The sequence below is a fragment of the Mobula birostris genome, chromosome 1 (assembly GCF_030028105.1).
Source record: "Mobula birostris isolate sMobBir1 chromosome 1, sMobBir1.hap1, whole genome shotgun sequence".
Classification (NCBI taxonomy): Eukaryota; Metazoa; Chordata; class Chondrichthyes; order Myliobatiformes; family Myliobatidae; genus Mobula; species Mobula birostris.
This window is the reverse complement of record NC_092370.1, coordinates 120,565,560-120,588,578: the sequence shown is the minus strand read 5'-3', so window position 1 is coordinate 120,588,578 and position 23,019 is coordinate 120,565,560. Positions and strand designations below refer to the sequence as shown.

The 23,019-nt window shown below is 38.5% G+C and overlaps 1 protein-coding gene across 1 annotated transcript in view; it reads right to left on the bottom strand.

Annotated features, from left to right (window-relative positions):
* Nucleotides 1-23,019, bottom strand: part of znf407 (zinc finger protein 407) — a 507,704-nt gene that overhangs the window by 164,210 nt on the left and 320,475 nt on the right. Inside the window, exons 6-7 of the mRNA XM_072261462.1 lie at nucleotides 9,815-9,898; nucleotides 4,993-5,113 (exon numbers count right to left, since the gene is read on the bottom strand). Coding sequence (XP_072117563.1) covers nucleotides 4,993-5,113; nucleotides 9,815-9,898 — 205 coding nt within the window. The remainder of the gene's footprint in view (nucleotides 1-4,992; nucleotides 5,114-9,814; nucleotides 9,899-23,019) is intronic.

The window sequence follows — 23,019 nt, the reverse complement described above, 5'->3', positions numbered from 1 at the left end:
GGTCCATTGTTTTGCTCATCCTGTTAGAGGCAAGATGTGGTTAAACTGAAAAGGATGCAGAAAAGATTTATGAAAACGTTTCCAAGACCAGAGAGCCTGAGTTATGGGATGAGGTTGGCCAGGCTAGGTCACTACTGTTTGGAGCACAGGACAATAAAGGGTAGCCTTTTAGAGGTTTATAAAATCATGAGGGGCATTCATTTAGGGTGAGAGGGGAAAGATTTTTCCCCAGGGGAATCCGAAATTAGGGGTCATAGACTTCGGATGAGAGGAAAAGATTTAAAGGGGACTTGAGAGATAACTTTTTGATGCAGAGGGTGGTGAGTACATGGAATGATCTACCAGAGGAGCATTATTTAAGAAGCACTTGGATAGGTACATGCAGGACATAGAAGGATATGGACTAGATGTAGGAAATTCAATCTAGATAGATAGATAGACACTATGATCAGCATGGACCAAAGGGCCAGTATCGCGGTGGATTGCTCTATTCCTCTATTTTAAATCATATACAATGGGGTGCATGAAATGATGTAGACAATTGAAAATGAAAGGTATGTGAAAATGACTTGGTGGCATTGATAATTCAGACAGCAGGATTTTGGATGAGTTTCTCTCGGAGGCACAAAGAGGCCAAGAAGGGGACAATGGAACAACTATAAGGTTTATCGGTTTGGAGAAGGTAACTTTAAGGGCTGTCTCTGACAAAAGAGAACAGAAGGTACCAGACAATGGTCCTTACTGACTTACACAGTTATACGAGCCCTCTAGTGGGGCTACTATCCAGTGCACACTAGGTAGTTCTAAAGTGTTTGGAATCCACATCTCCTTTCCTTTACCTTTACTTGTGCAATCCCTTCATAGTTATATTGATTCAGCTACTTGCTCTTTCTTTTAAGGGCACTTCACTGTTTGCAGAGATGATCCTTCTTTATGATCCAATAATTTCACCTCTCTAAGCCTCGTATACATCTTCCTTGCCGAAATCCTATTATAAGCTACCTGTGCTCCCCTTTCCCAAATATTTTCAGCAGTAGAAACAAACATAGTAGGTGGTCACATGGCTCAAAGCACCTGCTCTGTCATTCAGCAAGATCAAAGTTGTTCTTATCTTGTTACTAGATCCACTTTCTTGCTTGGCCACATAACCCTTGAATATTCTATTGACCAAAAATCTCAGCCACTAATATGTATATTCAATAACGCAGTCACTGTTGTAAAAAATTTTAGTGATTAACTGCCTCCTGTGAAGTAGTTCTTCTCAACTCAGTCCTGAATCGTCATCTTATTATTTTAAAATCTGATCTCTACCTCATCATCCCCAAATCTAGCCCATTAAGCCTTGACAGAACACCAATCATTCATCTAAATTCAAAACTGCTGTCTGCTTAATCAGTCCTCAGATGACAAACCCCAACTGTTGGAATTAATCTGATGATCCTTCATTGCAGTCACTAAATGACCTCTATACCCTTCCTTCGGTAGGGAGTCCAGATCAGCACATCATATTCCAGATGAGGTCACACCAGGGCCCTACAGAGTTGTAACAGGACCAGTCTGCTCTGGTCCTCAAATCCTCTTGCAATAAAGGCCATAGTAAAATTAGCCGTTCTGACTTCCAGAACCTTGATATGTTATAAGACCAAAAATTACAACACCAAAATTATGTTACTGTCTTTTCTTTTATCCAGTTGCTGAATATCTTCAGCCTTCATTGTCTGTATTTTTAATTTCCAAAATCTTTCAATCCCCCGTCACTTTTTTTTGTTTTTTCTACCAAACCAAGCAATCTGGGATTATACTATGATTGGTAGCCTTAACTAAGTCATTGATACAGACTGAGATCAGCTTGAGCCAGTGACAAGGCCAATGCCATCCCTCTAGTCTCAACCTCGCGATCTGGAAATGACCACTTCAATCCCATTTTCTCTGCAATAACCACACCTTATTCCACACTTCCAATCTCATGGTGCTTGCACTCTATTTAATAATGATTTATGCGACGCTTTATAAAAGACCTTCAAAAAGACAAATACATAAAATATATTGATTTCTCTTACTCATTCCCTGATTACAACCTCCAAAAATTAACAGATTTATCAAACACTACTTTCCTTTCATAAATCCATGTTGACTCCACCCAACCCACTATCACTTGTTTAATATCCTATTGGGAATATTAGTAATAGATTCCAGAATTTTTCCTTCTACTGGTGGCAAGCTAACATTTTCCCTCTCCATCCTTTCTGAAATAGTAAGGTTTCATTTGCTGCCTTTTAATGAGGCAACTGAAACTTGGAACCACTTTGGAATCAATGGAATTTTGAGAGAGAATCAAATCTTCTCACTTGTGTGTTGATTAGTTCCATTGAACATATGCCAGAAAGTCAAGTCAAGTCAAGTCAACTCACTTTTTATTGTCATTTCAATCATAACTGCTGATACAGAACATAGTAAAAATGAGACAATGTTTTCCAGGACCATAGTGCTACATGAAACAACACAAAAACTACACTGAACTACGTAAGAAAAAACACAAAAACTACACTAGACTACAAACCTATCCAGGACTGCATAAAGTGCACAAAACATTGCAGGCATTACAATAAATAATAAACAAGACAGTAGGCACAGTAGAGGGCAGTAGGTTGGTGTCAGTCCAGGCTCTGGGTATTGAGGAGTCTGATGGCTTGGGGAAAGAAACTGTTACATAGTCTGGTCGTGAGAGCCCGAATGCTTTGGTGCCTTTTTCCAGATGGCAGGAAGGAGAAGAGACTACAAAGAGAAAGGGACTACAAAAAGGGTAAGACGAGGGAACACAAAATAATCCTCATAGAGGGATCAGAAGTGGAGAGAGTGAGCAATTTCAGGTTCCTGGATATAAATATCTGTGAGGACCTAACCTAGATGCAACATATTGATGCAGCTATAAAGAAGGCAAGACAGTGGCTATATTTCATTCACAGTTTGAGGAGATTTGGTTTGTCAACTAAAACACCTGAAAACTTCTACAAATGTACCGTGGAGAGCATTCTGACGGTCTAGTATGGTGGGGGTGGGTGTGTGGGAGCTTACTGCACAGGCTCGAAATACAGTAAGTTGCAGAAACTTGTAAAATTAGTCAGCTCCATCACAGGTACTAGCCTGTGTAGTATCCAAGATATCTTCAAGGAGCTGAGGCTTAGGAAGGCGGCATCAATCATTAAGGACCCCCAACACCCACATACCCTCTTCTCATTGTTACCATCAGGAAGCAGGTACAGAAGCCTGAAGGCACACACTCAGCGATTCAGGAACATCTTCTTCACTTCTGCCATGTGAATTCTAAATGGACCCGTGAGCACTACCTCACCACTTTTTTTTTGCACTATCTATTTTAACATAATTATTTAATAGATATACATATACTTACTGTAATTCAGATTTTTATAAATATTTATCATGTATTTCATTATACTGCTGCCATAAAGTTAACAAATTTCACAACATATGCCTGTGATATGAAACTTGATTCTGATTCTGAAGGCTTGCTGCATCTCCAATATCCAGTTCGATAAAACATTTACCCTAAAAATGCTACTTTTTTTCTTTTTCCAGATACTAAATATCATCAGCCTTAATTTCCATCATTTAAAGCACACTTCCCCATTTCTAACCAAAGTTATGTTCTATGTCCCCAAAGGCTGCCCCTTGCCAAAGCACTTTAAAGGAACACTTTTCTTTTTTACTCACACTCAAAATATAGTACCCATAATAATGAGCAATTTTATTTCACTGACTTATTATAAACATCTTTGCCAGCTTTTTAAATCCAAGATAACAATGCTAACATTTTTCAACTGAAACCGATGTACCCATTCCCTCTCACTTGGGGAAATAAAATCATAACACAAGTAGAAAAATGAACAAAGAAAATCATTCAGTGCATCACTCAATTTATGCTATTCCTTCACTGGAGTTATCAAATTAATTGTATTCTCCTTGTTCTTTCCACACAATTCCACAATTTTTTCCCTTAATCTCTTCCTCAGGTTTTTAAATCTAATTCCTTTTAAAAATATATCTGCCTCCATCTCCCTTATTCAACACGTTCCAAAGTGCAACAAACCCTTCAATTCCCCTTTGCCAATGCTCTTAGGCTAACTTAGCAAAATAATTTTCTTCACATCTGCTCCATCAAAATTACTTTTGAAACACACCAGTGAAGCCCTTTGTCTCATTCAAGGAGAATTCTCTGTACTTCTCTGGTTAACTGAGCCAAATTGGGATCAGAAATGTTATCAACATTCTCAAAACAATGTACCAAATTTTCAAAAATAGTTAGCAGTTGCACATTAAATGCATTGCAGTAAATCTTAACTTCTGCTTTAAGTGAAGCATGCTTCTCAAATGGCAATGGACTCAATATTAAAAATGGAAGATTATCCAAAATAAAAGTAGAAACATAGAAGAAATTGAAAAAGAGAGATTCAGTGGGAATGTTTGAGATCTGAAATTAATGCAGAAATTTAGAAATGGAAAATAGATCACGTAGCAACAGATTAACATTTTGCTAATCTTCAGACAGTATTGAGTAAAACTTACCAGAGTTTTAATTTAATTGTTTGTTTACTAAAACTATCCATTTGATCAGTTTGGAGCAAATATATCAAGTAACCAACAACTTCCTCAAATTAAGTGTAACCACTCCTGTATTTAAGAAAGACATTTCTCTTGTTATCCTTCCATAATTAAACATCTGATTTTGACAAGCAATTAAAAAAATGTATCCTGAAATTTCTTCGGCATGCAAGTAATGAAATTAAACAAGACATGATCTGGATTGCCAAACACCCTTAAAAATGCAATCTTTGAGGAATTTAATTCCTAATTAGATATGTAATTACTGATGCTGGTTATGTACTTAAATGGCAATGTATTTTTAATTTGAATAAACCTTTTCTCATCACCTTTAATCTTTTTCACATCAAATGGCATCTAATGAACTGTTACCTGTAATCACACCAAGGACACTTATAAGGTTTCTCTCCTGTGTGGACACGTTTATGTCGGGTCAGATGGGATTGTGTTGTGGAAGCGAAGTTGCATTGGTCACATTTGAATGGCTTTTCACCTACAAAAGAAAGCCTCATTATTTTTTTCCATGACAGACTCCTATAATTATTAGAGAGTAAGGATTAAAAAAAAACTTTACTACAAAAGATTTAATTTCAGAAGCATTTACCCATTGACCGAGTTGAAGAGCTATTGTATATACTTTATTTTTGTAAGCGTTCACAATCTGAAAAGTCTGATACTTATATTATAAGGTGTAATGTTTTAAAAGTCACAGATTGCATATTTTTGCATCTTTCACCATAATAATGTACCAGCTCTCAATTAAATGGTCACGACTGGATTAACCTTTTCAGTCGTGAACATAATGTTTAGCATTTTTAAATGAACAGATTTCAATGGAAGGCAGAGCTACCTTTATAAAGGATATCAAGATACTGAAGAGTTTAGTAGGTGGCTAGTTTTCATTTGGTGGCTTGTCTTTGCTACTCTTTAGCAGACTTCATAATAAATAGAGAAACAGTGAATGGGGAGGAAAGAGCCAAACCAGCTTCCTTGACATAAATTTGATGCCTTGAGCATCACAATATGCATTTTCTAATCCACTCTAAATAATATGATGTCTTAAGAGAGCTAAAACATAGAAAATCTGGCCATATAGGTATCAAATAAGTAGAAGCAAGGGTCGGAAATCTGGCCCTTTCAGTCTGCAAAAACAGCTTCTTTCCTGGTGTCATAAGACTATTGAATGTTTCCCTGGCACAATTAGATGACTCTTGACCTCACAATCTACCTTGTAATCTTGCACCTTCTTATCTATCTGCACAGTACTGTGTCTATACTGTAAATGAATTGATCTGTATGGAGAACATGCAAGACAGGTTTCCCACTGTCCCAGTTTTGCTGTGCCATTCATGAAGACCCTGGGTATCTTTTATCACAGCACTACCTGCTAAGCCTTGATCCCCTAACATAGAGAGATCTATCAAACTCCATTAGAATATCAATGACTGTGCCTTTATAGTCTTGAATAAAGAAATGTCTACTCATTTTAAATTCTGATACTGTAACCCTTATAATTTCTCCCTGCATCCATCCTTGCAGGCCCTGTTTGAACATTGTAAACATCAATGAGATCAGTTTTCATTTATTCAAACCTAGAGGTGACAAGATTAATAGACAATCCCTATTCATACAGCAAACCCATCATCTCAGAAACTACTTGAGTAAATATTTTTACTATTTTAACTGTATACTTTTTTTAGATAAGGAAGCAAAAACTGCACAATATTCCAGCTGTGGTCTCTCCATGTCCCTGTATAACTGTAGTATGAAAAACTGGGAAATTACTTTTTTAACCTCCTTGAGCAGTGAAAACTAATCCAGGCCAAAACCTTGAAGCTGGTCGTTGTGAGTGATACAGTGATTCTGCTAACTGAAACTAGTTTGGATTCAAGTTTAGCAATCTTTTTGCCCTTATTTTACAGGAAAGGAAACTGGATTATTCAGCTTATGTGTGCTGGAACTACACTGGATGGATGGCAAACTGCTTATGCAAGAGCAACTGGGTTACAGCCTACTTCACCGTCACTCTGCTGAGAACTTCAATCCATTATTTTCAGGCTGTGGACCAGTGGCTCTGACTGGATATAGACCAGGAGGTTGTATTACATGACCTAAGGTCTCCCACTGTACATACATCAATGTAATGCCCTACCTGTGCAGAACCAACCAAGTGCAAATGGTCCAATTCAGTATCTAACTGGATGATTTTTACCTCAAGCCAAGCACCTTAGCCTCTCAGCTCTTATTTAAAAAAACTGTTAAGCAAAGTTGTTTAAAAGCTATTTTTCAAAAAACATAGTTTTTTTAAATCAAAAGAGAGGATACTGGAATATACAACTTGTCAAGCATTATCTGTGAATAAACAACTTGAGACAATGTTTCAGGTCATTAAGTTTTTATGAGAAGAGATTTCCATTTCACTATCCAGTGAAGCTGCCTAACCTACTGAGTGTTTCAGATAACCTCTGTTTAATTTTTAGATTTCCAACATCTGCAAGATTTTTCCTTCAGATTACAGTTCTCTTTAAATAATTGCTGTATTTGTCAACTGCACACTGGACTTTAGTTAGCAAGGCAGATATTCCTGAACCACTGGCATCATGGGGGGGGATGGAGGTGGCTCAATTGGGGGGAGAGGGATAATGGAACAAGTCATGAGAATGATGTTCAGTTCATCCTGCTTCACCACTTACACCAAGATCTGTTAAGGTTTGATATGGCCAGCGAAATATATTCAAGTACTAGTCCAGAGACTTGAAATCTTAACTGACACTTGAGTGCAGCATCGAGCAACCACTTCAAGGATGAGAGTGAAATCTTTTGGCTAAGATGCTGAACTGAGGCAGAGATGAAATAAATGCCAGGGCAAAGAAGGGCTGAGGTAAATTTTTGATGTCTTGGGTTGGGTGAACATTCACCTCCTAGCCAAATGATGAGCAGGAGCCTCCTGTGATCTAATTTCACACTGTGTTCTCTCCAATATAACAGTGCTACTCTGCCTGTAAAATGCTTTGTGATGACTGGAACCTGTGAAAGCATTGAATATTACTAAATACTTTGATAATAAATTTATTTTGATCTTTGAACACGGGCCAATGGGACTGGCTGAGATAGGTACCCTGGTCAGCACAAATGAGTTGGCCTGTTTCCATGCTGTGAAGTTCGGATAACTGGTGTTTGGCAGAACAGATGATGTGCTGAAGAAATACAGAATTTACATTAACCCAGCAGCCACAGACTGCACAAAGATACAAACTAAGAACTGTGCTTGCCAATATAATGAACTGATAAACCAGGCTTTGGGACTACTCCGGAGTTCAGATCTCAGGATTCAATTTTGGTTTGGAATGCTGTTGTTGTTCGCTTCAATTGCTTGCATGATTTTTATTATTTTTTTCTTTCTGTTGTGCATCGAGTGTTGGCCTTTTATTTTTCATTTTTATTCTATTTTTCTTTAATTGGGTTCTTTCAGGTTTCTTGCTTTGTGGCTACTTGTCAGCAAGCAAATCTCAAGGTTGTACAATTTATACATTCTTTGATAATAAATGATTCTTGAAACTTGAAACATAGCTCAGGAAATATCACTGGAAATTATACTGTGTCATTGAAGAACCTGCTGCAGTTTTGCAATGTTACAAACCAAACAGCATTAGGTGTTTGCATGCAGCTGAAAAGCTGAGCAGGTACAACCCAACTCCTGGAACACAGGAGCAGGAGTAGACCACTCGGCCCTACAAGCCTATCCCGCCATTCAATGTTATCATGGCTGATATGCCCCAGTACTGACCTCCTCATCTGTGCCATTTCCCCAGAGTCTTCTACAATTACATCCCCCCCCTCACCAATATATCTAATGATATATTTAAGGATATAAGAAAGCGTGGCCGTGACACTACTTGCTTTGGAGATTGCAAAGATTCAGCATGTCATCAAAAATTTTGACAAACATCTTGTTGCATCACAGCCTAGTATGGAAACTCCAATGCCCTTGAATGGAAAATCCTGCAAAAAGTAGTGTATGTGCCCAGCCCATCTCAGGAAAACCATCTTCCACCGCGCCCCCCCTCCCCCCATTGAGCACATCTACACAGAGTGCTGTCGCAGGAAAGTAGGACCCCCACCACCCAGGACATACTCTCTTCTCGCTGTTGAAATTGGGAAGAAGATAAAGGAACCCCAAGACCTACAATACCAGGTTCAGGAAGTTATTACCCTTCAACCATTAGGTTTTGAACCAGTGGGGATAACTTCACTAAACTTCACTCACCCCATCACTAAACTGTTCCAAAAATCTATGGACTCATTTTCAAGGACTCTTCATCTCATGTTCTTGATATTTATTGCTTATTTATTAATTATTATTTCTTTTTTTCTTTTGTATTTGCACAATTTGTTGTCTTTTGCACAGTAGTTGTTCGTCTATCCTGTTGGGTACAGTCTTTCATTGAGTTTGTCACGTTTCTTGGATTTGAATATTTCTGCAAGAAAATTAATCTGAGGATTGTATATGGTGACGTATATGTACTTTGACAATAAATTAATTTTGAATTTGCACTTTGAGATAATTGAAATACTTCCCTTCTTCTAGCTAGTCTGTAGTCAGTGTATAATCAAGGGAGATGTGAAAACTAAGTGGGATTCCATACCCTCACAAAGACAAAAAAATGAGCTACACCTGAAACAAGGTGTCATATAATTTTTTCCAGGAATACCATAATTAGGATTGTGCACAGGAAAATACTCCAATATTTGCTTTATGTTACGGTGCCCATGTTGCTTTTCAACAAGGTTTGTGTTCCTGCAGAGTATTATTTAATGAGGATATGAAAATCGCTGAAGAATTGGTTTGTGTACTAAAATCTGGGTATATAAATGGGTTACACCTCCATTAAGTTTATTACAGGATTACCCATGCTCCTGTCACAGGCTGCTACAGAACAATTTCAGTATTAATACATTACTCTAGATTTAAAAGGAGGATTTTCCTATCAGCTAGTTTCTCTTTACATATAAATCATGCGCATAGTGTATATACCACAAATCATTTATTATGCCAATAACTTTGCACTGAAGCAATTAGCAGTCTGACTGTGCAGAAAACGCTCTTTTTTTCTTCCAGGGTAGGTCACAATTATAATTTTACATTTTTTCGATGATAAGTATTAGCCTAAAGAAGTGGATGACTTGAACTGACCTGTGTGCTGTCGCCGGTGTTTGGTGAGAGCATGGCGAGTTCCACCGGCAAATCTGCAGAGGTCACACAGAAATGACTTCTCCCCTGTTGCAGTAATAAACAGATAAGAAGAGCGTGGAGGTCACAGATCATTAAAACATATCTATCAAGACTCTCAGGGTTGCTAATTCCTCCAATCAAATGTTTCCATGTAAATATGTCAAATGGGAATGAAATTACCACTGCAGTTTATTGACTGAGATAAAATCTGAAAAGCACCACTGAACATAATTACATACTTGTCAGACCCATAAAAATTAGCTTTAATATCAATGGAATGGTTTTGTACAACTTCATTTCAGCTAGATGTCTTCCAGATGGGGCTGCTTTATGCACTTGAACAATTTTTATGTGCATCCTGCCTCTTTACCCCTTAATTCCCACAGACCCAGTCACTCAATGTTGATTTGCCCATTTACAATGGCAGCTGGAAGTCACTAAAAGGTTCCTTAAGCACCGGCTATTGGACGCACAACCTCACTGGAACAATGCTTTAACTTAACTAGACACATAGATATATCTCAGTAGGTCAAAACAAAAGGAGTTAACTTTTGTGAAGTCACAATCTAAAATTGGAATGAGTGTTGTACCTTTAATGCATTAATAACATGATGCAACAACAGACTGCATATCAAAAGCACTTATCAATATTATCCATTGATCTATAAATTGAATTGTCTTCTCTTCGTAATAGGAGCAGGTAACAGATACAGCATTCGAAACTCTTGCTGTTCTCCAATATTTGTTTTTTTTTAACTATGCTAATAACATTAAGTTCATTTCAAACATAATGGAAATAACAGATTGACAAATTCAGGCAGTTTCCTTCTAACCAACACCTTGGATAGTTTTCAAATGTTAAAAATTCTCAAAATCATCAAACCAGTGAAAGGAGAACAATTCAAGTTTTTTTTTGGTAAATGGTGTGAATTAATCTCAAAATAAAATTCCTTCATTTCCAATGCTTAAAACAATGATTGACAGAATCCCTGAATAAAACACAATAGCTGCAAGATTTCAATCAATTTCTGCAAGAGCCTACTAACCAGCACTTTCCTTTTCCAAGTGGGGGAGTTGAAAAGAAGATGCCATTTATGCACATTTCTGGCAAAAACGTTTCAGCTCCAGTAAGGTTAAAACAAGAAAATGCTTTTATATTTCTGAGAATAATTTAAATTTAAAATGTTATTTTTATGTTGTTGTATTCATTGAACTTGATGCAATATTATCTCCCAGGTCTATTTTCTGTTTGCAAAATTCTGTAACGCAAGCAGAAAATGATTGCAAACAAAAGACAAGGTTTAGATAGGCAAACACATGTAAAAATGCAGTAAGTTAACAAGTCTTTCCAATAATTCTGCACTCACTGTCGTATTATAGTTATCAATCCAGCAAGAGCATGCACATGTTTGCAAAACATTCACTATCTCACATCACACCCAATATCACCCCCCACCCCCCATCCTCTCAACAGCATACATTAGCTGATGTCTCTGAATTCCTCCAGTTCTGGGACCACGTTGATTCCTGATTTCCATTAATCCTCCATTACCAGCTATAGCTTCAATTATCCCAGATTTAAGCAACAGAATCCTTCTTCACAACTTTCCACCTTCCTTGCTTTAAAAAAATTCTTTATAATGAATCCCTTAAACCACCTGCCCTAACATCTTCTTCTGTAATTCTGCACCCTATTTTATTTGAACATGCTCCTGTCAGCAAGACCAAGGAACTATTTAGACTTCAAGAGAGGGAAAATGGAGGTCCATGAGCCGTCCTCATCAGAGGATCAGAGGTGGAGAGGGTAGTAACTTTAAATTGTTGGATGTTACTATTTCAGAGGACCAGTCCTTAGGAGTCTGCGCAGATTCAACATGAGATCTAAAACGTTGACAAACTTCTATTGACTGGCTGTATTACAGCCTGGTATGGAAACACCAATGCATTTGAATGGAAAATCCTACAAAATCTAGTGGATTCGGTCCAGTACATCACAGGTAAAACCCTCCCAACCATTGAGCACATCTACCTAAAACACTGTCGTAGGAAAGCAGCCTGCATCATTAGAGATCCCCCATCACTCAAGTCATGCTCTCTTCGCACTGCTGCCATCAGAGACAATGTACAAGACCCTCGGGACACGCACCACCAGGTTCAAGAATAGTTACTACCTCTCAACCATCAAGATCTTAAATAAAACGGGATAACTACACTCACTTGCCCCATCATTGAAGTGTTCCCACAACCAATGATCTCACTTTTAAGAACTCTTTATTTCATGTGCTTGGTTATTTATTGCTATTTAATTATATTTGCATTTGCTCAGTTTGTTGGTTTGAACTCTGGCTGATCTTTCATTGCTCCTGTTATAGTTACTATTCTATAGACTTGATGAGTATGCCCTCAAGAAAATGAATCTCAGGTGTATATGTACTTTGAACTATTTGAACTTTGTGAAGTGCTTAGGACATTTGACTATTGCCTTTTGTAAATGCGGATCATTTTCTACGCTATTTATTCATTTAGTTCCTCCTGTAAGTCCTAAAAAAAAGATCATAGTTCTACAATGAACACATCAGAAGTTGTCGTTATCAGGGTTTGTTTTAGTAACTTGAAGGCATGTTGCAGCCTTTTGGGCTTAATATAGCAGATTCTACAACTTCAGATGGGTTAATTTTCTGTCTTTATCATTCAACCATCTATAATATATGATCAGTTTGTTTCTTTATCCATCTTTTCCTTGTTCTGAAGGAGTGGGGGACATGTCCAGTTTGACCTGCCAGACATGTAGTCCTGCTTTGTATTTTGCAAATTCACACACTTGCTCTTGATTTGCTCCCATTCACTTATTGACCAGATGACCTTGTTTACAGCTCATCCCCATGGTCATCACAGTTTCACCCTATCGGGGACATTCCATTCCCTCACCATCTCCAAAGTTTAACAGGTTTTTATTTGTTTCTTTCCAAGTTCTGACAAAGGGGCTTCAACCTAAAACATTGGCTCTGTTTTCCTTCACTCAAATGTAGTCATTATGTATAATTGTTAATCATGCAATTATTAACACATGGAGTTCCTACGCCATCATCATCGAATACCAAATCCATCACCCACAAAATGAGTGAAAATAAATTCTTTCTCAGCCTTCCCAGATAAATGATAAAAAATAATAAGTAAATGGAAGTGATTATCAGGGAGTAATCTAATTTCAGGCTTCAGAACACCATCATTTATGGGAATGATGTGAACCCTTTGATCAATATTACTAACAATAATTCCTGGGTGTCTATTATTTGCTATTTAAATCAATTTACTGAATAAAAAATATTGAGAGGTTATTTTCATTTCAACTGATTGGTTGTTGACCACACGGTACAATTTTATCAACACAAATGACAAAGGCTGGACTGTACTGAGGGAAATAATCGTTATCAGCAACAGTCCAGTTTCATTCAACACACATCAAAGTTGCTGCTGAACGCAGCAGGCCAGGCAGCATCTCTAGGAAGAGGTACAGTCCAGTTTCATTGTCGGTTTTCCTGATCTACTCATAGAACAAAACTCTATTGGACTAATTAAACAATTCTATAATGCAAGTTTAATAAATAATTTAGATATACTTCTCTCTGATTTTAGGTTTTAATGCATCTTACTATTAATCATTTCAGCTCTTCAGGCTTGTTTCCAGACTAACATCATTCAATATTATTCAAAGAATAAACTTGAACAGGGTTTCAATGTTATTAACCATAAATAACTTGTCTTAAATGGAATGCCAAAGGTTACATCACTCTTATAAAAATCTGGCCTGTTTAATCTGCATTTATTGGAGCTCTTCGTGCATCTTGTGGTGAAAGGACTATTGACCAATCTACTCTTTCACGTTCTTCACTCTGGAAACAAGGAGAGCAAACTAATCTCTTAACAATCACCAAATTTTCAGAAACAGAATCAAGTTCAATATCACTAACCTATGTTGTGAAATTTGTTGTTTTGTGACAACATACATTGTAATACATAATAATAAAAGCTATAAATTACAATAAGTATATATAAAAATAAATTAAATAATTAGTGCAAAAAGAGAGGGGAAAATACTGAGGTAATGATTCATGGGTTCATTATCTATTCAGAAAGCTGATGGTAGAGGGGAATAAGCTGTTTTTAAAATGTTGTGTGTGTGTGTCTTCAGGCTCCTGTAGCTCCTTCCTGATGGTAACATTGAGAAGAGATCATGTCCTGGGTAGTGGGGGTACTTAATAATGGATGCTACCTTTTCGAAGCATCGTCTTTTGAAGACATTCTGGATGCTGAGGAGGCTAGTGCCCACAATGGAATCTGCAGAGTTTGCAATCCTTTGCAGCTTTTTCTGATCCTGTGCAGTGGTCCCTCCGTAACAGATGATGATGCAATCAGTTAGAATGTTCTCCACTTATCTGTAGAAACTTACAAGTGTCTTTGGTGTTATACCAATTCTTCTCAAACTCCTAATGAAATATAGCGGCTGACGTGTCTTCTTTGTAATTGCATCAGTATGTCGGGCCCAGGATAGGTCTTCAGAGATGTTGACATCCGGGAACTTGAAACCGTTTACTCTTTCCACTTCTGATCCCTTAACTTACCCTTCCTGAGGTCCACAATCAATTCCTTGGTCTTACTGATGTTGAGTGCAAGGTTGTTGTGACACCAATCAGCCAGATAATCTATCTCCCTCCTGTTTGTCTTCTCATCGCCATCTAGAATTCTGCCAACAATAGTTGCGTCATCGGTTAATTTATAGATGCCGTTTGTGCATGCCTACCCACACAGTCATGGGCGTAGACAGAGTGGAGCAGTGGGCTTAGTATGCATCCTTGAGGTGTGTCCGTGTTGCTTGTCAGTGAGAAGATGTTATTTCTGATCCACACAGACTGCGGTCTCCCAGTGAGGAAGCCAAGGATCCAGCTGCAAAGGGAGGCACAGAGGCCCAGGTTTGGAAGCTTGTTGATTAGAACTGAGGGTATGATTGTGTCAAATGCTCAGCTATAATCAATAAACACTAATTTTCATAGATACACCATAGAAAGCATTCTTCTAGGGTGCATCACAACCTGGTATGGAAGTTGTCCAGTCAAAGACCGGAAGAAGCTGCAGAAGGTCGTGAACACAGCCCAGCACATCACACAAACCAATCTTCTGTCCTTGGACTCACTTTACACCGCACGCTGTCAGAGCAGTGCTGCCAGGATAATCAAGGACATGACCCACCCAGCCAACACACTTTTCATCCCTCTTCCCTCTGGGAGAAGGCTCAGGAGCTTGAAGACTCGTACGGCCAGATTTGAGAAGAGCTTCTTTCCAACTGTGATAAGACTGCTGAACGGATCCTGACCCGGATTTGGGCCGTACCCTCCAAATATCCGGACCTGCCGCTCGTTTTTTTTTGCACTATCTTACTTTCCCTTTTCTATTTATGATTTATAATTTAAATTTTTAATATTTACTATCGATTTGTACTCCAGGGAGCGCAAAGCGCAGAATCAAATAACGCTGTGATGATTGTGCACTCTAGTATCAATTGTTTGGCGACAATAAAGTAAAGTAAACAGCAGCCTGAGGTATTGCCAACTGGAGAGTTAATGAGATTGCATCTGCTGTAGAACTATTGCAGTGATAGGCAAAGTGCAGTGAGTCTAGATCCTGGCTTAGGCACGAGTTGACTCTAGCCATGACCAACCTCACAAAGCACTTCATCACAGTAGATGTGAGTGGCACAGGATTACAGTCATTGAGGCAGCTCACTATGCTCTTCCTGGGCACTAGTATGATTTTTCTGAGATCTGTCTGGAAGTCACAGTTCAAAGTGGTCAAACTGTACTAGCTCACCTGCAAATCTCAGGTGATATTTTAAATCCTTAGTTTACTGAGGAATCAGGAGTCGTGTAATAACAGTAGTGACTATTTTTAAGAGTTAAAATTGGATTAAAATAAGTGCTTTCTTATGGAATGCTTTTATATTAATGCAATACAAACTATAAGCACTCTCCTCTCAAACATTTTCTAATTTAGAATTAAAATGTACAGTGACGTGGAAACAAATCCTTTATTTTCTATTAGGAAATAGACACTGTCCCCCATCTGTCATTATGGCGCAGACTACAAAATCTAACAACAAGAATCCATAATATTGATTGGACCAAGTCTCCACAATTATTCTTTAAAAGGAAACACTGACGATAAATTACATCTCCACAGGCTTTTCATCTGGTGTTCAATGTAAGTGATCTCAGAGGACATTCTTGAGATCTGAAATCGTCAACACCCTTTTCAATGAAGCTAAGGAGGTTTTAGCTTCCCAGACACAAAGCCAAAGAAACTCACATTACCTTTGCTATAAGCACATTCAGCATTCAAGAACTATGAAATTCTAGCTCTTGCTACAAAATACATGTCACATACTCTATTACTATTCCCCAGTTAAAATTTGGTTAGAAAGGACTGAACACAGCTGATACCCCTGCATGCGCCCCATGTGACAGTCATTCTTGCTGGTCCTTTGAAGCCTCCAGTGAGGTGGCAAGGTTGGGATGGTCACCTGGCTCCTGCACTGGAACTACCTGACAGCAAACAAAGCTGAAACTCTGTTTAGTCATCTGTCAAACTAAGCAAAAATGTTAAGTTTTTAATGTGTCTGGTAGTCAGAAACATCAAAAATCTATTAAAATTAAAAAAAGCATTTAAATTATTTAAAACTTTAAAAATGAAAACAATAAATAAAACATAAAGTATCTACTTAATGATAAACAAAAGTAAAATTAAAATAAAAACTTAACCTACGTAACATGGACCTTGTTATTTCTTTCTGTTTTGCACTATTTATTTTGTAATTTATAATAATGTCTTTGCACTGTACTGCTACTGCAAAATAAACAAATTTCACATCATCTAAGTCAGTGATTATAAATTAAATTCTCATTTCAATGAAGGGGTTTTAAAACTATGGGGTCTCTTAATCATTTCCCCAATGTAAAAGCAGAGAGGTGATTCCCAGTAACTTTAGCAAGACTGCTCCTAAACCATTCCCTCAAGTGGAGTCCAGTGTTGGAGCACTGTGATAAATGTAAAACTTGTGAACATCTGTCTTCTATGGGTGGTGGGCATAAGTTAGAAGTTTGATCAAGTTTAAACTGAATACAAGGTATTCCAATTAGAAACAATCATTTCAGCCAGTGAGCTTCAATTCGACATACCACGAACCAGGATATTGCTTAATCGTTTTCCTGCTTGATTACTTGCACTGCTTGGGAGGTTGGGGCCAGCACTTAATATAATGTACAATGCTGTGCATATTTAAAGAATATTCTCCATTTTTATTATTGACCATACAGCTGAAATCACGGTTGTTAGTGGTGGAGCAGTTAAATTCAGCAACAATCAAAATAAGCGTGGTTATCTCAGAGCAGTTGAAGCTGGAGTTTGCAGGGATTTAAAAGCATTAACCGTACTTGGAATACTGTTTACAGTTTTGGTCATCCTGATACAGGAAAGAGTGCAGGATGATTTTACGAGGATATTGGCCCATGTTATAGGGAGAAGTTGGCCAGGTTAGGTCTTTATTCCTTGCAACATTGGAGAATGAGGGGTGACCTTATAGAAGTGTTTCAAATCATGAAGAGCATAGATAAACTTGGTAGTAGCAGTCTTTTCTCCTGAGTAGGGCTGTCCAAAACCAGGAGGGGTCAGGGTGAGAGAGGAAAGATTTAAGATGGGCCTGAAAGGTACTTATTTATCAGAGGGCAATATGTATATGAAATAGGCTGCCAGAAGAAGTGGTTAAAACAGTATGATTTATGAAGCACATAAATAGGCAGATGGAGGAGTAGGACTCAGAGGGATAATGGCTGAATGCAGGAAATTGGTACTAGCTGGGTGGAATCCTTGCTCAACATGGACAGTTGAGCCAGCAGGCCAGCATCCATGTTCTTTTGCTCTATGTCTCAGAACTTAAAGTTGAGGTGCTGCTGATGGTAGCAAGTAAAATACCTATGTATTCAAAAATGCTTTCTGCACATTAAGATGATATGATGACCTGATTTTATTGTCATCTTTGAGCAAATATGCTTTCCACCAACCGCAAAAACTACACAAAGATCTAGTAATCTTTAAGGCTGGCAGCACCATGGAAAACAGATTATTGTTTTGTGTTATCACTTCTAGGGAAGTGTCAAATTAACATCATTCTATCAATTACACTGGACAGCAAACCACATTAAAGAATTGTTGCAGACTACAAATCCGGAAGGCAAAAACAGTCATAATTTTAAACTTAACTAAATACTTTAGAAAAATGTGAAATGCATTATTAACATAGATATTCAAATATCATAAATGCATTGTAATTTTTAATGGCAAGTTTTCCAAACAGTAATTATGATTTAGTATGTCCATTACAGCACTCTGCAACATTTAAGGTACGAGTAAAGCTAGTTTGTATGTTGGATTTCTCCCGAGTCCTTTAGAGAAGGCTGTAAAGGATGCATCCCGTGTACAGCAACTTTGAGATTTCTGTGTTGTAAAAGGTACATAAGAAATCCTACAATTGTTGGGTTTTTTTAGTGCGATACACTCAGACCCCTCGTAACACTACCCCGCATAGTGCTGATTCATTACAACGCAGTTATTCAATTCTTTATTGAATTATTTTTAATTACAAAACTTCTTTCTAAACAACATTTAAAACTTCTCAAGTGTGGCCGCCATTACAGTAAACATTCAATCAGCCACAGAGAGCACTTTACATACGCTCTGAGCCACTCACAGCCAATCACGTATTAGTTCATGCTCTGCCACATGTGTAAACATTTTTGCTCCCTCACTAATTTATTCCTTTTTTTCACCCAATATCTGGAAAACGGCCTGCAACGTCCAGTGACAGTAGTGCATCCAAGATGTCTAGAAAAAGTATTAGCAAGTGAAACTGAAAGTGATATGGCGTGAGGATGTTAATGATGGCGATGTTGAAGAGTTACTGCATTCTCATTCTGAGAGCCTAGTAACAAAGAGCTTTGAGAATTGGCAGAGCAACACATCTTGGGTGAATCTGAAGACATGTATGGAGAAGAGAAAACACCAGCAAGAAACCTCACCACAAAACCCCTCGGCACTAGCACCATCACGATCACACATATCATGGACCAGTTCACTGATAATGACCTTGACTAGGAGCAAAGCAAAAAGGCAAGGAGAGGCGTTCTTGACATGATTTCCTGCTAGTGAGAACTGCAGCATGAGAGAAAACTTAAGAAAAGGCAGTCAAATCTCGACACCAACTTGGAGAAGAAGCCAACGTTAGAGGTGGACCCACAGCCTGGTCCCTCCTCTAAGATGTAACCACCACCTGATTCCCTCCGCTGCTGCTGCACTGAAGTATGGGTTAGGTCTATTTGCGTGTTTGTTACTCCACAAATTACTGTGTATACATAAAATAAAATATCATACATCTTGGGTTTGAATTTTTTAAAATCAGACATAGAGGTCTATTTAAGTAATATTATAATGACCCTGCATAGTGCTGATTTACATTGTGCTCCACCTCTGAGGAACGCAACTCAGCGTTAAGGGTGTCTGACTGTAATGGCAAACACCAATAGCTTTGTCATCCTTATATCCAAAAAATGAAAAACAAAATGCATAAACTTGATTAAAAGATGGCATTATACACCCTAAAGGTCACATGGTCCTAACGCTTCAAATAAACATAGGTTAGAATTTTCAACTCTTCAGGGCTGGCCAAGGATTTCTTGGAGCTGAAAATTAATCTTCAGGATAGAGGTACAAGAAATAGAAATTGAAGTGGAAGTTGAGAAGAAGATTGGAGATGGGTAAATGGGTATTTTGATTGGAGAGGGCAGCTGGAAGTCATCTTGAAAGTTGTTGTTTTTCACATGAAGGAATGTGCATCTCCTTGAAACACTTGGCAGATCGAAGAGTTTAAATCTGTATTTAGTGCAAGGATTACTTTTAGAGCTTGCTAACTGGCTGGGATTTTCAGACTCCAGGTTAAAAGCTTTCATTCCTTGGAAGTCTAGTCATGCACTTAAATCAAGCATGTTTCTTCCCAGACCATTATAATGCAAACAACAAAGGGTAGCTCCATAAACAGTGCCACCATGAGTCTCTAAAGTTGAACTGATTTCTTTTTTGATAATGGGCACATTCTTTCATACATAGTTTGCAAAAACAAGACAGTGTCTTTATTTCAAGGCAACTGGTGGCTCCAGATTCCAGCATGTGAGAAAATCATGGTCAATTTCAAGCAAGTCTCAAGCACAGCGCTTTCAATCTGTTCACAGAATGGGAGTCTGAATTTCTTTCCAATAGTTTAACTCAAGACTGTATAATAAGTTGTGATGTGAGATTCCAATGTAACTGCATGCAAATGACAATGCATTAAATTGGCAGTAGTGTTTTATATTAATTGATAATCTACCTGCAATATTTATTAAGTGCATGTGCTTTCCTTCTTCAAATAAGTTAGAGAGATCTGCAGTCTGAGGTGTGTTCCTGTACAGATACTGTTAGATGGAACAGATGATCTTCAGGTCAAAGGAAGGACAGTGTCCAATTCTGGGATCAGGAAGAGTGTAAAGAATGGCCAAGCATGGAAGGAAAGCAGGGGAGATTTGTTGGAATGACAATGTCACTGAAAAGTGACAAGATCAGAGGAAAAGAGTGTTTGAGAGCAAAAACTTAAAGTGAAGGTTTAAAAGAAATGGTTCAAATTATGATGGATTTTATTTAACATCTCTTCTGAAAAGTTGGTATCTCTAGCAGTGTAGCACCTGCACAGATTGTTTGGATGCTAAAGGCATGCACATTGTCTGGTTCAATTATTACATGGGAAGCTCTCTGCTGGGAGGGATATGGTTTAAAATAGATCATTCCAGAAAAACACAGAGACTCCGGACTGTTTGCAATGTAGTTACGCTAAGAACTCCAGGCTTTCATTGTTCTTAATATAAAAGGTTGATGAGGTCTCTAGTTAGTTCTAAATAATAAATCAAGTGTGTTATGTTTGTGGTACTGGGAAGCCGGGTGGCCATGAATAACACACACACGAGAGATGGAGAGGCGTGGAACAAACAAGCTGCTGTTTGTTTTGCTTGTGCCCTCACACTATGTTCAGCACGTAATGCACAGGGAAGCTTTACAGCAACACATAATGGTCAAGATATACATGAATACATAACGTATCCTTCCACCCTTATTTTAAAGGTTTTGCCCCCTTCCTATACACAGATCAGCTGCTGAACTATTCAATTCAATGGAGTAATCATCAAATTCAACCAACAACAAAAAATATTTTTTTCTAAACTAGGGAAAGAGAGTGGACTGCCTCTATTCCCAGAAATAACCCAGGGGATTATTCTGCCCCATCTGCTGAGGGATGGTCACTAAACCTGAAAATGGTCAATGTATCTGGAGGCCACCTGATTCTGTGAAACTACCAACTACGTATGGAGGACACCAAAGTAATTTTATGTCTTGGTGGTGTGTGTATAGATCTTGACTTGGGTATTGCATTGTCAGTATGGGCCACCTCAGAAAGCATAGCTGAAGGGAAGCACTGGCTGTGTCATTTGATCATAACAGGGGTTCTGCAGTCGTCTCAGAACGCTGTCCCATTTCTACATCCGGATATGGATTGGAAAGCTTGTTTTGGTTTTCAGTTGCCTCAGAAGTGAGCAACAGCTGATCAACATGTAAAGTAAACGTGCCTTCTCCAGATGTTGTGGTAACTAGTTTCCACTGTATACAACACAAGACTAGTTTGTGCCACACTGTCACAGGTATCCGTTTTGTTTCAGAAATGTAATTCCGAGCAAGTACTCTCTCTCCTGCTGTGAAACTTCCGTGCTTCGCTTTGGCACGTTTCTCTGTTTGGGGTTTCTGTTCATTTAGCACAATCTGTTTTGTGTTTGGGGTCAAAGTAGGTCAAGACAGATCTGCAGCTGCCTTTTCATCAGTGCAGTGGCTGGAGCCATTTTGGTGATGGCACGAGGTGTGTTCCTATGTCAGCAAGAAAGTGTGAAGACGCTGTTTGAAGGATCCACCTCCTGCTGAAGTATTGAGGGCTTGTTTCATTGTATGAATCGTTCAGCAAGGTCATTAGTGGCTGGATGAAATGGTGCTGGCTGGATGAAATGGTGCTTACTGGATGTGCTGAATACTGTTTGTTTCCATAAATGCCTTGAACTCTTCAGACAGGAGTTGTGGGCCATTATCATTTACAAGCTGTTGAGGAAGCACAAAACGGCTAGATGGAATGATACTCCTCAATGCCTATTTCAGATGTAGTGCTCTTCATGCTGGCAACCTCAGGTCCTTTGTGTCCATTATGACCAAGAACATATGGCTTCTACAGATCCTGTAAAATCTATGTGAATTCTCTGCCATGGTTCCTCAGGCCATTCCCATGGATGCAAAGGAGTAAGCTGAGGAACATTTCTCACGCAGACAATGTGTGCCTGCTATGGTCTTCTCTTCAATGGTTATATCCAGTCCTGGCCACCAGAAGTAGCTGTGTGTGATTTCTTTCATGCACTCTATGCCACAGTGTCCAGCATGTGGCTTATCAAGCACTTGTGTTCTTAACGGTGGAGGAATGACAATGCGGTAGCCCCATTGTAAACATCCTGCTTGACTGTGAGCTCCTTCCATCGAGCCCAGGAAGGTTTTAATTCTGTGGTTGACTCTCTTTTCCATTCATGTCCACTGCTTTAGCTAGAACAGTGTCAGTACGTGTGTGCTTCCAGACTTGCACCTCAGTTTTCAGTGTAGGTATTTCCTTGAAGTAAAAGATCTCTTTCGAGGATGGCTCTGGCTCTGGCTCTGTAACAGCTAACAGAAGTCTGGATAATCTATCAGTATTCGAATGATGACCAGAGCTCGTGTATGAATAAACTCTTCTTGGGCTTCCAGCTGTGTACAGGTATCGATTATAACTGACGTTTCGATGACAAACTCCGCCATCTTCATCACATCAAGACTACGGTTATAATTGATACCTGTACCCAGCTGGAAGCCTGAGAAGAGTTTATTCGTCATAAACACCGGGAAAGCACTAGATCCTTTTTCAGACCTCATGTACTTTATATCTTACTGAGGTACAGATAGCAACAGAGCCC